Raw genomic sequence first — 13,831 nt, 5'->3', positions numbered from 1 at the left:
AATGTGAAGGAAATAACAAAACAAATACACTGACTCATAAAACAGAAGGCTAGAGCACGCAACAAAATTAACAAAGCTTTTAAAACAGAAAACATGAATGTGAGGTGCTAGGTTGTGTGAGTAGGTATTAGATGGAGGACTTCTGTCCAACGACCTCAGGGAAGACGTAGAAAAGCTGGAAAAACCAACCCTTGACACAGATTGTGCAGGAAATGAACGAAGGGTGACATAATTAAAGGGAGTAGTTGACAGTTTACAGGTTGAAGATGAGTATGTATTGTTTTATTCTCTTTTGCACATTATTTTCAAGACATTTCATACATTACTTCTCAAATAGATGTTTGTTTACTTATATCATTTAGATCCACAATTAAAGGCGTACCACACTACTTCAAACACAGTAGGCAATCCATAAATTGACTGGGCTGTGAAGTCTTGAGCAGGCACCTCACACATCCCCCAAAATCCAGGATCAGCCATGGTAAGCGAATACGACAAATACATGATCGTGGCTATTTGGCAGTGCCTATATAGTATGCAATAAATACTAATAGCTTTTACAGTATTCGCTTCGTTTTAACTTTAGGATGTTGCTGGAAATTTCATTTTTGTTACAACTTTTTATCATTACATAGACTGATGGGTATGGGAATGAGATGGGGAAGGGGTAATACAGAAATAATGATTAGAAACAAGTTTGTGGGAAGGGAGACTTCTCAATCAAGCCATGTTATTTAGGAAGTCTTCCTGTATGATTCAGGGTTGATTTGAGAATCATCCAAAACTAGGCAATTGTGATGACAGCAATGTCCTGTCTGGAGTGGCTGCTGCAAAGACGCCAGCTGCGGCCAGGCTGTGTGCTCCAGAGAACCAGCTGGAGCAGGGAACAGGCGGGAGCCCTGCCTGCTTCCAAGATGGCAGGGCAGGAGCCACCCAGCCACAGCTGCAGACCTGGGCATCCCTGTACTCTCAAAGACCTAGGAAGCTCCTGCCCCTGCAGGCTCAGAAGTGCCTGATGCCACTGCCTAGCCTCTCCCCACTCCCCACGCCCACTCTGATTTTGGAGCAAAGTTGAGGCCGAGCCCAGATGCTGTTGCGACCTGGCCAGGCGTGCTTGCGCTCAGGGCAGTGCTGACATGCCAGCCCCCTACTGCCTCAGCCCCCTTTGGACTTTGGACACCAACAAGCATGGGAGGGAGGCTGAGGGCAGCTCAGTGTGGGCCTACAGACACCCCTCAACACAAACAGCCTGGGTGCCATGGGTGCTGCAGACAGCAGGTTGACAGTGGCAGGAGGTAGTCTCCTGGGTAGAAAGGGGTAGGTCTTGATGAAGCCCCCACCTTCAAACCAGGGATGACCTGAAGCCTGGGGGCTGGGCTGCCAGTTCTGTGGACCAGAGTGAGAAGTTATCACGCTTTTTCTGGGCCCACCTATGGCTACCAATGGATCAATCAGCATGCACTTTCTCCCCTCTGAAGCCCATATAAACCAAGGACTCAGCCAGACTCAGGCAGACAACAGGATGACCTGCTTGCAGATAGGAGCTACCCACTCCAGTTCTCCTCTCTACTGAGAGCTGCACTCATTGGGACAATCTGCCTGCAGAAAGGAGTCATCCACTTTGGGTCTTCTGAGAGCTGTACTGTCACTCAATAAAGCACCTCTTTGCCTTGCTCACCCTCCAATTGTCTGCATACCTCATTCTTCCTGGATGAGGGACAAGAATTTGGGAACTGCTGAATGGTGGAAGTGAAAGAGCTGTAACATAAATAGGGCTGAAATACACATCTCATTTGCCATGCTGTGGATGACAAGCAGAGAAGAGAGGAGAGAAGAGCTGTGGCTCTTTGGGTAGCCCAGACCTAGGAACTCCCCAAGCCAGGGCTGTGACACCCTCTTTGGGACTCTGCAGTTCCTGGTGTCTCCAAGCTTCTGGGAACCACCACATTCCCTGGTACCAGCAGTGGAAGCTGCTTGCGGTATGCCTGGTCCAGCTGCAGCCTCACAGGGAGCCAGTGCCCATGCTGGCTCCTGGAGCTGCCCAACCTGCCCTAGCTGATGTGCCTGGCTATGTGCAGTGGCCACACCCCACACTCGCTCACTCATGCACCCCTTGCTGTCTGTGCCTGGCTTACCCTTGGCAGGCATGGGATCCGGGCTGATAGCATGAGCTAAGTGCAGCCTGCCAGGCTGAGTGGGCAGAAGGAGCCCAGTGGGCCCAAGCAAAACTTGGGCAAAGGCACCACCAGCCACAGAGATTTCTGGCTGGCAAAGCGACATCCCAAGGATCCCATGATAATAGGAGGAGGGTTTTTTGTTTGTTTGTTTGTTTGTTTTTTCCAGACTTGTGGGACAACGAGATAAGGTTAAAGTGGTAATTTAAAAACTCTTTGGAGGGCTGGGTGCAGTGGCTCATGTCTGTAATCCCAGCACTTTGGGAGGCTGAGGTGGGGGATCACTTGAGTCCAGGAGTTTGAGACCAGCCCGGACAACATGGTGAAAGCCTGCCTCTACAAAAAATACATAAATCAGCCAGGAGTGGTGGCACATACCTGTGGTCCCAGCCACTTGGAAGGCTGAGGTGGGAGGATCGCTTGAGCCTAGGAGCAGAAGTTGCAGTGAGCTGAGATCACACCACTGCACTCTAGCGTGGGTGACAGAGTGAGACCCTGTCTCACATACAACTCTTTGGAATCTCTGATTTAGTATATGATTTAGGCACAACTCTCCCTTTCATACACAGCAAATACCTTATGACATTAAAAATTTTATCACTGGGCTGAATGAGAGTTAATTTTGTTTTGATAGATGTTTCAGATTCTATTACAGTCCTCACACAATGTTTACTGTGAACCAGGCACCATTCTAGGGACTTTACCTGTATTAACTCAGTTCTCTCTACAATGCTGTGACGTAATCCTCATTTTATAGATGAAGAAAACAAGGTACTGAGAGCTTGGTTAAGTAACTTTGCTAAGGTCACAAAACTGGAATTTGAAGCCAGGCAATCTGACTTTAGAGTCCATATTAACTGAGGTGCTAGATTGCATATTTCTTTGGAAAAAACGGAAGAGGATATCATAAATTCAGGAACTTCCTTAGGCTTCTTCTGTTAGCTTATAAACTATGGTTGCATTTTCATATGACATACGAAGACAATTACCTCCTCCTCTACTTTATCCCTATTGCTTAACCCTTTGGCTTTTTAGCAACACCCAGTGGTAGTCATTCTCTCCAGTGAGTCTCAGAGTTAAAAAATTTAGCTGGTCTCAATGATACATTGGACTTTGGGGACTCGGGGGCTCGGGGGTAAGGGGGGTAGTGAGGGACAAAAGACTACACATTGGGTACAGTGTACATTGCTCGGGTGCACCAAAATCTCACAAATCACCACTAAAAACCTTATTCATGTAACCAAATGCCACTTGTTATCCTCAAAAATCGACTGAAATAAAACAATAATTTAAAAAAGCACATAACCCCCCAAAACGTAGCTGACCTCAGCTTTAAAAAAACCTAACATACATTTGTTATTTTTAAAAATATTGCATATATATGAGTTTATTCGCACTCATTGGTCAGCATCCTCAGTTATGTCTGCTTTGAAAGAAAAATCCGCTGAGGGTTTTAAGTTAATGATCCAGGATATATAATTAAGATTTTCAGCTTTGAAAAATATGGAAATACGGTACAGCCGTGTACTGGATGTGGCATGCTACTGTTACGTTCCAGCACTTTAAGGAACGTTCAGGACTGACTAATACACTAATTCATTCCCAGAGGTCACTGAGCTGTCATAATTGACAGTGTTCCTTGAGTATGAAAAACCGGGAAAACGATGCAACTTCCAAACGAAGGAGGATGGAGAATGGTATTGGAAAGTAACTTTTCTGCTGGGCTCAGGAGTTTTTACATGTTCAAGCTATAGACAACTGTACCAACACAATAAAGACTACGTGATCTAACTATTCTACAAACGGTCACATCTGCCCAAACTAACTGGAAAACAGTAGTTTATAACTGGAATTAAACAGTTTCTGTTCTTTAATTAATGAGATTGGGGTTCTTGAAAAGCTACAGCGTACGAACTCTACCCTGGTCCATATCTGCTTTTTGAAGCCCTCCCCAGAACCGCTGTCCCTTCAGCCTTGGTGCCTTCCCGGATATACCCTCCAGAGGTTTCCCTGGTCCCCATCCTGGACGTCAGCCTCTGCACCTAGAGGCCGGCTTAGAGGGAAGACCGGCAGAGGCGGGGGAGACAGGAAAGAGAAATGGTCAATTCCTCCTTAACTCCGGGCCCCCTCGCGGGCCTCACCCCTCCTCCCGGGGGCTGAGATTGGAGAGGAAGTGGGAAGGTTCCAATCTGTTCCTCACTCCAGCGCCCTCATGCCCCCACCCTTCTCTTCAGCTCGGGGCTTCGGCGCGCCTCGTCCCCGCCCTACGCCCCGGGAGAGGAGCGGGCGGCGTGGGAGGGCTCGCGGAGAAAGGCCCAGAGGGGTAGACGACCTCCCTCCGGCAGCCACTTCCTGGGCAGTAGGGACCCAGAGCCATCCGCCCGCGGGCGAGCCAGGCCCGAGGGCAGCCCCGGAGACCGCGGTGGCCGGATGCGCGGGCACGTCACTTCCGGGCGGTGCAGCGGCGGCCGCTTGGAAGATGGCTGCGCCCTGTGGCTCGGAGCTGCCCGCCAACTCGCCGCTAAAAATCCCGAAGATGGAGGTGCTCTCCCCGGCTTCTCCTGGTGGCCTGAGCGACGGAAATCCATCGCTGTCCGACCCTTCCACGCCTCGGGGTGCCTCCCCGCTCGGGCCGGGCAGTGCGGCGGGCTCGGGGGCAGCGGCGTCCGGGGGTCTCGGGCTGGGGCTGGGGGGCCGCAGCGCCGCCTCGTCCTCGGTCTCCTTCTCCCCTGGTGGCGGCGGTGGCGGGGCTGCGGCAGCCGCCGCCGCCGCTTGCCGGGGCATGTCGTGGACGCCGGCCGAGACGAACGCGCTCATCGCAGTGTGGGGCAACGAGCGGCTGGTGGAGGCGCGGTACCAGCAGCTGGAGGGAGCCGGCACGGTGTTCGGCAGCAAGGCCCCCGGGCCAGCCATGTACGAGCGCGTGTCCCGGGCCCTGGCCGAGCTGGGCTACGAGCGGACCCCGTCCCAGTGCCGGGAGCGCATCAAGGTAACCGGCCGCCCGGCCTGGGGCAGCGAACCAGAGACAGAGAGAAGGCGGGGAAGCGGGCCTCGGGGCAGGGGCCGGTCTGAGGGCAGGGCTCCCCTCCGGGGCCCGGTGGGCGATCCGCATCTCCTCCGCCTTTTTCTTCTCTCCCTGGGAAGGGGGCTTTTTCCCAGATGGCCGCCAGCCCGTAGGTTTCCTGAGTTTGAAGTTGGGCGTGCCTGCCGCCGCCCCTCTTTCTTGCCAATTGAGGATGTTCCTGCGCTCTGAAGTTGGTAGTTTCTCATTGTGCGCGGTGCGGCAGTCCCCGTGCCGCGGGCGCCTCTTGCCCCACCGCCGGGGCTCCTCGCTTTGTTTCAGGCGGAGGGGCTCCCAGTCAGAGGCTTACCGGCCGGGGTGGGATTGAGGAAGGGCAGAAGAGGGGGCATTGAGTCCCCAGTTTAGGAATATTTAATAAGTGGCCGTAGCGGAGCCATAGAAAAAGCGCCTTGGGACGACTGGCCTTTGTGTCAGTCGCTTTGCTTCTATGTTGAGCTACGAAGGACGAGTAAGACTAGAGATGCTTCGGAGAATTGGAAAGGCTTGATTGTAGCCGGATTGTGTATTGTTACCGTGGAGTTAGTTGACACCATCAAAGTTAGCTTGGCCAAGAGTTGGTCTGGAATTTGGATTGTCGATGCCTCCAGAGTTAAGATTGGCTTGAGGCCCTGCGGTTTCGTAGGTAACTCCTTCAGGAAAGCCAGTTTTTCCCTGCTTCAGTTACTGTGCCGGATGTGGTGACAAGTAGAACTCTCAGTGTGCATCTGGCCATCCTTGTGTACCTGCATGTTTAAATGCAGAGGCTTAATTTGGGCTAGAAATCTTAGCCAGGTTAAGATTTTGCTACTACTACTGACTTCAGGCGTTCATATTTGTATTATTGGCAGATAAGGAGTTGTATTTTAGTTAAGCTCATTTCCTCATTGTAGTGGCTGCTAAAAAGATTGTGGTAGGATTCTCCCAGGTTTAACTGAACTGCTTATACTACTTAGTCCTATTATCTGTGCACTTCTTTTCTGATACAGCTGGCACTTTTTCTGGGAACTTCTTGAGGGGGGACAAAAGCCACCAAGAACAATCATAAATAAGAATGATCACACTAAAGAACAAGAGTAAAGTCTAATAGTCGCAATCATGAGTTAGAGTAAGCTAAAGGAGGGAAATTGCACCAAAGTTCTCCAGGTCTTGGCTCCAGTAGTATTTCTTTGGGGATGTTGTTGCTTAGAAAACTTGGTCCAGAAACTAAGATATTTAAAACCTTCTATTGTTCAAGCAATTTGCCACCCATTAATTACTCCATTACTAATTTAAATTAGTGTATTTGATAACATGTATCTTTGGGACTTCTTAAGCTCTCCCTTTTTTTTTTGACAAGGGCATTAAAATAGTAGCTAACGGGACAAGGCTGCTCTTCTCTGAATCTCATTTGTTCAGAGTCATTAAGGTTAAATTTTAACTTTTATTTATGTATATTTAGAGACAGGGTCTCCCTCTCTTGCCCAAGCTGAAGTCCTCCTGGGCTCAGACTCTCTCTTTCTTGCCCAACCTGAAGAACTCCTGGGCTGGAACAATCCTCCCCAGTAGCAAGGACTACAGGCATGCCCCACCACACCTGGCTCCTTAAAATTTTTTTTTTTTTTTTAGAGACAGGGTCTTCTACGTTGCTCAGGCTGGTTTTAGCTCCCTGGTCTCAAGCTGTCCTGCCTCAGTCTCCCAAAGCACTAGGATTACAGGCGTGAGCCACTGTGCCCAGCCAAGGTTTAATTTTTGGGAGAGTTTTTGTACTGTCTTGGTTAGCGTCTATCCATGACCTTTTCTTGAGTTAGAAGTGCACTTTAGGCCGGGTGCGGTGGCTCAAGCCTGTAATCCCAGCACTTTGGGAGGCCGAGACGGGCGGATCACGAGGTCAGGAGATCCAGACCATCCTGGCTAACACGGTGAAACCCCGTCTCTACTAAAAAAAATACAAAAAAACTAGCCGGGCGAGGTGGCGGGTGCCTGTAGTCCCAACTACTCGGGAGGCTGAGGCAGGAAACCCGGGAGGCGGAGTTTGCAGTGAGCTGAGATCCAGCCACTGCACTCCAGCCTGGGCGACAGAGCGAGACTCCGTCTCAAAAAAAAAAAAAAAAAAAAAAGAAGTGCACTTTAGGCATTTTAAACTGTTTTAGCTCGATTAATTTCTGTCCGTAGAAACTTCCCAATCACACAGAAAAAGTGTATTGTCAAAACGTCACTGAATAGAAATCTCTCCATAAAATTGTTTCTCAACCAGGGAGTATCTAATTGGGTTGTTTCATTGTCCAGTTATGAGAAGGATAACTTAAAGCAAGAAAAGGAGATTTATCTTACTTGAATAATTTTGAATAATTTTTAAAAGAGGATCGACTTACCTGTGTCCAAACAGGTAAAACCAAGTTGACCTCAAGCTCTTAGGATATTTTGAGAATGTGCTGATGAGTATGGGTTCTCTGATCCATTGTAGCTGTTAACAAGGAGGGCAGATAACTGTTTTGTGTTTTAAAGTGCTCTACTCTTTATGTGATTTCAATCAACCCAGACTTTTTCATTAGTAAGTTTTCATTAGTTGAGTTTTCCTGCCAGATTGATAAGCTAAGGACAGGTTCTGGTCTCTCTTATTCACTGCTGTACTAGCATATAGTAGACACTACATTTTTAAAATTTGTTTTAAGTTTATTTTTAATGGAGACAGGGCTTTGCTCTGTTGCCTAAGCTGGAGTGCAGTAGCGTGATCATAGCTCACTGCAGCCTTGAGCTCCTGGACCTAAGTGATCCTCCCGCCTCAGCTTCCTGAGTAGCTAGGACTATAGGCATTTACTACAACACCCAGCTAAGTTTTGAATTGTGTATTTTAATTTTTTTAGAAACAGGATCTCACTGTGTTGCCTAGACTGATTTCAAACTCCTAGGATCAAGTGATCCTCCTACCTTGGCCTCCCAAAGTGCTGGGATTATAGGCGATAGCCACCACACCCAGCCTTATTTAATTAATTCACCAAATGAAATCTAGAAAGAGAATTTTGGAAAATATAAAAATCTGCAGCAGTATAATTCAATAATACTGCTGTTTAACGCAAAAACAGACTCTGGAACCCAGTCTGAAGAATACTGCATTTGAGGAGATTTAGTATGAATGTAATTTTCAGCACAGAAGCAAATGTGGTCACTGAAATCATATTCCTACACAATTATGAAGTGGATGTTCAAGTAACTCAAGATTATGCTTGTGAAAATAAAACTACTACCTTAAAATCTCAGAGAATCTCAAACCTCTGAAAACAAGTCATTAGATCCCAGTTTCAGAAATGCAGATTTAAAACAAGTAGTTCAAAAATCTTTCACTTTGTTGTGTTGATGAGAACTACAAAAAGAAACTTAGTAATACTTTTTGCTTTATATTTTACAAAATAGAAACAAAGTAGTAAGATGTGGAAAAGGAAAAGGAGGAACTTCTTATGCAGAGTAAAGTATGGGTGAACTCAGTGTCAGAGGCTCTCAGAGAAGGAATATGTGTGAATCAATTACATTTCTGGTCTAATATATTTGAAATTCCTGTCAAAAATTCAGTTATGAGCCGGGTACAGTAGCGCTTCCCTGTTGTCCCAGCTACTTTAGAGGGTGAGGTGGGAGGATGGCTTGAGCTCATGAATTTGAGGCTGCAGTGTGCCGTGATCACAGTACCTGTAAATAACCACTGTTCTCCAGCTTGGGCAACATAGTGAGACGTGGTCTCTTAAAAAAAAAGAATTCAACTATGAAACCCAGTAAATAATTTCTTCTAACTTTAAAAGGAAGAGATATATAGCAACTTTAATTTTTCCATGCAAACCTTCCTTTAGTCAGATAATTTCTGATTAGCAGCCTTCCTCACACTATATAAAGGATCAGGAAGCTGAGTCTTATTGTACCCTTTTCTGACCACCTTCCTGAATCACCTTAAAGCATGTCACTTACCTTCTCTGAACTGTGCCTTGGTCCTCTTATCTATACAGTAAAAGTACTAAAATTATAAATAGTGAAATTGAATTAGTAATTTAACTCTTGGATTTTGACACTAACATCCTACTTTTTAATACTGTCTAAATGAACATATTTCTAAGCACACAAGATTTTAATTTACAGTCAGATATAAACATTTGTTTATTGCTGCAAAGTTTGATTTTGATGTCTGTCATCTTATTGGTATTTGCTGTGTCGTTTGGGTAAAATGGATGTATTTGACACTGCCTTACTACATAGATTGTTTATCTTGAAGTTTTGTTGCATTTTTGTTTGTTTGCAGAAGAAAATTTGTCTGCTAACAATTCCAGCCCAATTTTGGAGTCAGATACACAAATCTAGGTAGTTTTTTGTCTAGTGATTGCATGATTTTTCTCTTTTACTATAGGCCTTTTCTTCATATCTCCAGTCACCAAATACTTAAGTACTTACTATGTGGAGGACTGTCTGCTAGGTGTTAGGATGAATATAAGAACTGTAGCTTTAAAAATAAAAATAAATAAAGAAAAGAAGTATAATGTACAATTCCTGTAGCCCAAGAGCATGAGCATAAAATCCAGTTGAAGCTTGTATACATACATCAATGAGTTAAAAAGCTGGACAAGACAACACAAGGGATGGAATGCAAGGCGGTACTTGATTTAGTGTTATTTGCCTAAAGCAGACGGTAAGCGTCATGACTTAAAAGGAGGGGGCAATCTCATCGCTGGCCATACTGTAGTAGTTGAAAGACCTATCTAGACCTGGAATTCGTGAAAGCATTCACTCTGAGCCAGATGCTACATTCACACTTTAGTCAGTTAATCTGATGCACTGCAAAACTCATTCTCGAGTCCCATATTTTTGGGTGTTCTCCAAAAATTTGCCTCTTGAATGTTGGCTTTGTGTCTTTGAAACAGATGTGTACTTCTAGCTGTGCCTCAAGATGAAATGCAGGGTGATTGTATGTGTCCTAAAAGATTTGCCTTTCCTGAATCAGTGCTGGTCGCTCATCAGACAAATTTTAAAATGGCAGAAGAGGCCGGGCATGGTGGTTCATGCCTGTAATCCCAGTACTTTGGGAAGCTGAGGTGGGCAGATCATGTGAGCTCAGGAGTTGGAGACCAGCGTGGACAACATGGTGAAACCCATCTCTACCAAAAATACAAAAAATTAGCCGGGCGTGGTGGCACACACTTGTAGTTATAACTCCTGAGAAGGCTGAAGTGGGAGGATCGCTTGAGCTTGGGAGGTGGAGGTTGCAGAGCCGAGATTGCGCCACTGAACTTCAGCCTGGGTGACAGAGTGAGACCCTGTCTCAAAATACATAAATAATAAATAAAAGATAAAAGAGCCTTCTGCTCAGAAAACAAAATGATTAATTTTCTAGGGACATTGCTTAGATTTATTCATCAGTAATTGTCATCATCTTTGGAACAAATTTTGTACTTTAACAGGAAAATCACCATATAGTATATTTGGTCTTTCATTTTAGCTCTGAAGCCTTGCAATTATTTATTTGTACGAACCAACAGGGCAAAGATAACTAACTTGGAGCAAAAAACTACCATTGTCCCTGATAAGCATTTTAATAGACTCTGCCCATCTCTGAGGACTTCTTTTTGGTGTTTGCATACAAGACATTTCTTCTGCCTTCTCATCGAAAGATTTCTAAGAAATATGATAAGCTACTCAAATAGTTCATAAGGAAGATTTAGATTTATTTTCTGTTATTTTGATATATTTAGTCTCTGTTGTTACCATCCCAGTGTTATCTGAACTCTTGTGCCTTCCTGTTTGCTTATCTGCTTATGAATTTGACAGAGGTTTGATGTGTATCCTCAAAGAACAGACCATCTCTGACTACCAATCATATGCTTATACTTAAATGTTCAGTTTTAGAAGGAAAGGAGCTAACAAGCACATGTTAAAACTGTGCATGAGTAGGATTCTGGGTTTCTTTTCTGGCATTTTTGGAAATATAGTGAAGGGTGGAATTAAATATTCTGGTTACTTCATTAAGAGGACACGTTAAAGGAAAAAATAATTTAGAAAGCATGTAGTACGAATAGTACTGTTCCATAAAATTTTGTGATGATGGAAATATTCTCTGTCTACCTCAGTTCAGTATGATAGCCACTGGTCACATGTGGCTGTTCAGCCCTTAAAATGTGAGGCATTGTGCCTGAGAAACATAATATTAAATTATATTTAATTAATTCAATTTTAAATTATAAATAGGCATATGTGACTAGTGGCTACCATATTGAACAGTGTCAGGTAAAAAGTTGTTATTCACAGTATTAAATTCATCTTTGTAAAAGGATTCTCGTGGCCACCTACTCAAACCTCTAGGGGGAGCTCAAGGTTCCTTCTTGACCTTTCTGTCACTTTACCCCTGTGTAGAAGGAACCTTGATAAAAGTCAAGAAAAATGGCCCACCATTCCAGGAGGTGCCAGGAGTAAAAGTCTTGTAACTTCAACTCACTGGGGCAAACGGTACATATTTTAGGTTCCCTAGCTGAGCCCTGTCCAGTAGAATTGACTGTGACAGTGGAAGTGTTCTGAATTTGCACTGTCCAGTACGGCATTACTAGCCACAGGTGGCTATTGAGGACTTGAAATGTGGCTAGCGTGTGACTGCAACATTGAATTTTAATTTTATCTAATTTACATTTAAATAGCCACCTATTTTGACTGTTTTGTTGGCCAGAACAGCTTTTGAATAATGAGTATTCAAACTTTTTGCTTGTGTACTCCCAAAAGACTTTGAAATCCATGTATCCTCTGGAAGATTTTTAAGCTGACATGAAAATTTTTCATCATGTGTTTGGAAATCTATAGGAAGTTAGCAGGACATAGAAAATGTTATGTCTGGTGTGAGATGACTGTGATGAGAATTGGCGATAAAATGTACTGAATAGCAAACTGAATCTGAAAAATACACATTAAATCATTATTTGTGAGTTTTATCAACTGTCTCTTGAAAATTTTGGTGTTAAGGAAATATTCAAGTTACATTTAAAAGAAACAATATCACTAGCCTATATTGTTTTGGTTATTTTTTTTTTTTTTTTTTTTTTTTTTTTTGAGACGGAGTCTCGCTCTGTCACCCAGGCTGGAGTGCAGTGGCCAGATCTCAGCTCACTGCAAGCTCCGCCTCCCGGGTTCACGCCATTCTCCTGCCTCAGCCTCCCAAGTAGCTGGGACTACAGGCGCCCGCCTCGTCGCCCGGCTAGTTTTTTGTATTCTTTAGTAGAGACGGGGTTTCACCGTATTAGCCAGGATGGTCTCGATCTCCTGACCTTGTGATCCGCCCGTCTCGGCCTCCCAAAGTGCTGGGATTACAAGCTTGAGCCACCGCGCCCGGCCTGTTTTGGTTATTCTAAATTCAGGGGCCAGGATTGATAACTTAAACAATATAAATAAGAGGGGGAATGACAGGAATCCCTAAGGTTTCAAATTGCCTCCGTCAGTTATTAAAGGAGGCTACCCCAGTTAAATACTGCTGCTTTAGAACTCAGTATCCTTTTGATATCTTTCTTGGCTGATGTAGCGGTGCTGGGCTCCTGAATTCCCTTGCCATTAGAAAGCCAGAGGAAAACAGGGAAAGGTTACAGGAGAAAGTGTGGGGCTTAACTCTTGGCTAAAGTTCAGGTATCTGGCAGGTGGAGGGGGGGGCGGGATTTAGATATTTTGCTCATTCCCTGTCATCAGATTCAACTGACGGATTCATCACAAGGTTTCTTTAAATGCTAAGGTCTGAAATAAGTTCTTTATTTTTTTCATTATTCATCAACAGATATTTGAGTGCCTAGTGCAGTAGGTCCAAGAATTACGGTAGTATACCATCACCTTCAAGATGTCCGTCTTCTAATAAAGGAGTCAGATTACTAAAGAATAAATTACAATATTGTGAGCAAGGTCTTGTGTTGTCATGTTAATGTTATGCTCATGGTGCTATAGGAGCACACACATCCTAGGCTTTCAAAAGGTGGATCCTGAAGATGAAAGTGGACTCAAAGGTAGATGAATAGTTGTTGTAAAAGCTCAGAAGCAGCATAACCTAGAATAGTGCAAACTGCAAATATAGTGAGATATACTTACCAAAGAATGTAAAACTGGAAGTATCCAAACAGTCATATACTTTCAAAAATCTTTAAGTGTTCAGCTGTTTAAAAAGTCATGCTTTTCAATTGGAGAATAATTTGCCAGTATTGCATGGCACGTGGTGAAAGAGTGATGTAGGAGTCATAAATGATGCCTTGATGGTGTCATAACCACATAGAATGGTGGAGCCAATAGTTTTGGGATGACATTGTAGTGAACATACCAATTCCAGGTCATTTATATGTTGTGATGAGTAATAACTTTTTCATGGCGTTGAATTGCAGTTGGGTAAATATCCATTATATATCTCATTTCTTAATGTGTATGCTAGAAAGTAAAACCAACTGCAGTGCATCTTTTTTTGACCACAATTCGCAGGAAGAAGAAATATATTTTATCCTGGGACTTAGTAGTCGCATAACATATATGTATAACTGAAACAAATTTCACAAAACAGTGATTATAACCAACACTTACATAGTATTTTCTATGTGCCATGCACTATTCTAAGTGCTTTGTAAATATTAAC

At 44.4% G+C, this 13,831-nt stretch overlaps 1 protein-coding gene across 6 annotated transcripts in view; it reads left to right on the top strand.

Moving 5' to 3' along the window:
• The first annotated feature begins 3,863 nt into the window (after positions 1-3,863).
• The window catches only part of MSANTD2 (Myb/SANT DNA binding domain containing 2), a 35,644-nt gene continuing 25,676 nt past the window's right edge, over positions 3,864-13,831 (top strand). For 5 of the 6 annotated variants that reach the window (XM_033206682.1, XM_033206674.1, XM_033206673.1 and 2 more), the window contains exon 1: positions 3,864-5,163. In XM_033206682.1, coding sequence (XP_033062573.1) covers positions 4,387-5,163 — 777 coding nt within the window. In that variant the 5' untranslated portion in view covers positions 3,864-4,386. The remainder of the gene's footprint in view (positions 5,164-13,831) is intronic. The other variant, XM_033206676.1, reaches the window with a different exon arrangement.

The sequence above is a fragment of the Trachypithecus francoisi genome, unplaced genomic scaffold, assembly GCF_009764315.1.
Source record: "Trachypithecus francoisi isolate TF-2019V2 unplaced genomic scaffold, Tfra_2.0 Lachesis_group8, whole genome shotgun sequence".
Taxonomy (NCBI): domain Eukaryota; kingdom Metazoa; phylum Chordata; class Mammalia; order Primates; family Cercopithecidae; genus Trachypithecus; species Trachypithecus francoisi.
The sequence above is the reverse complement of the archived record's forward strand: the minus strand, read 5'-3'. Positions and strand labels throughout refer to the sequence as shown.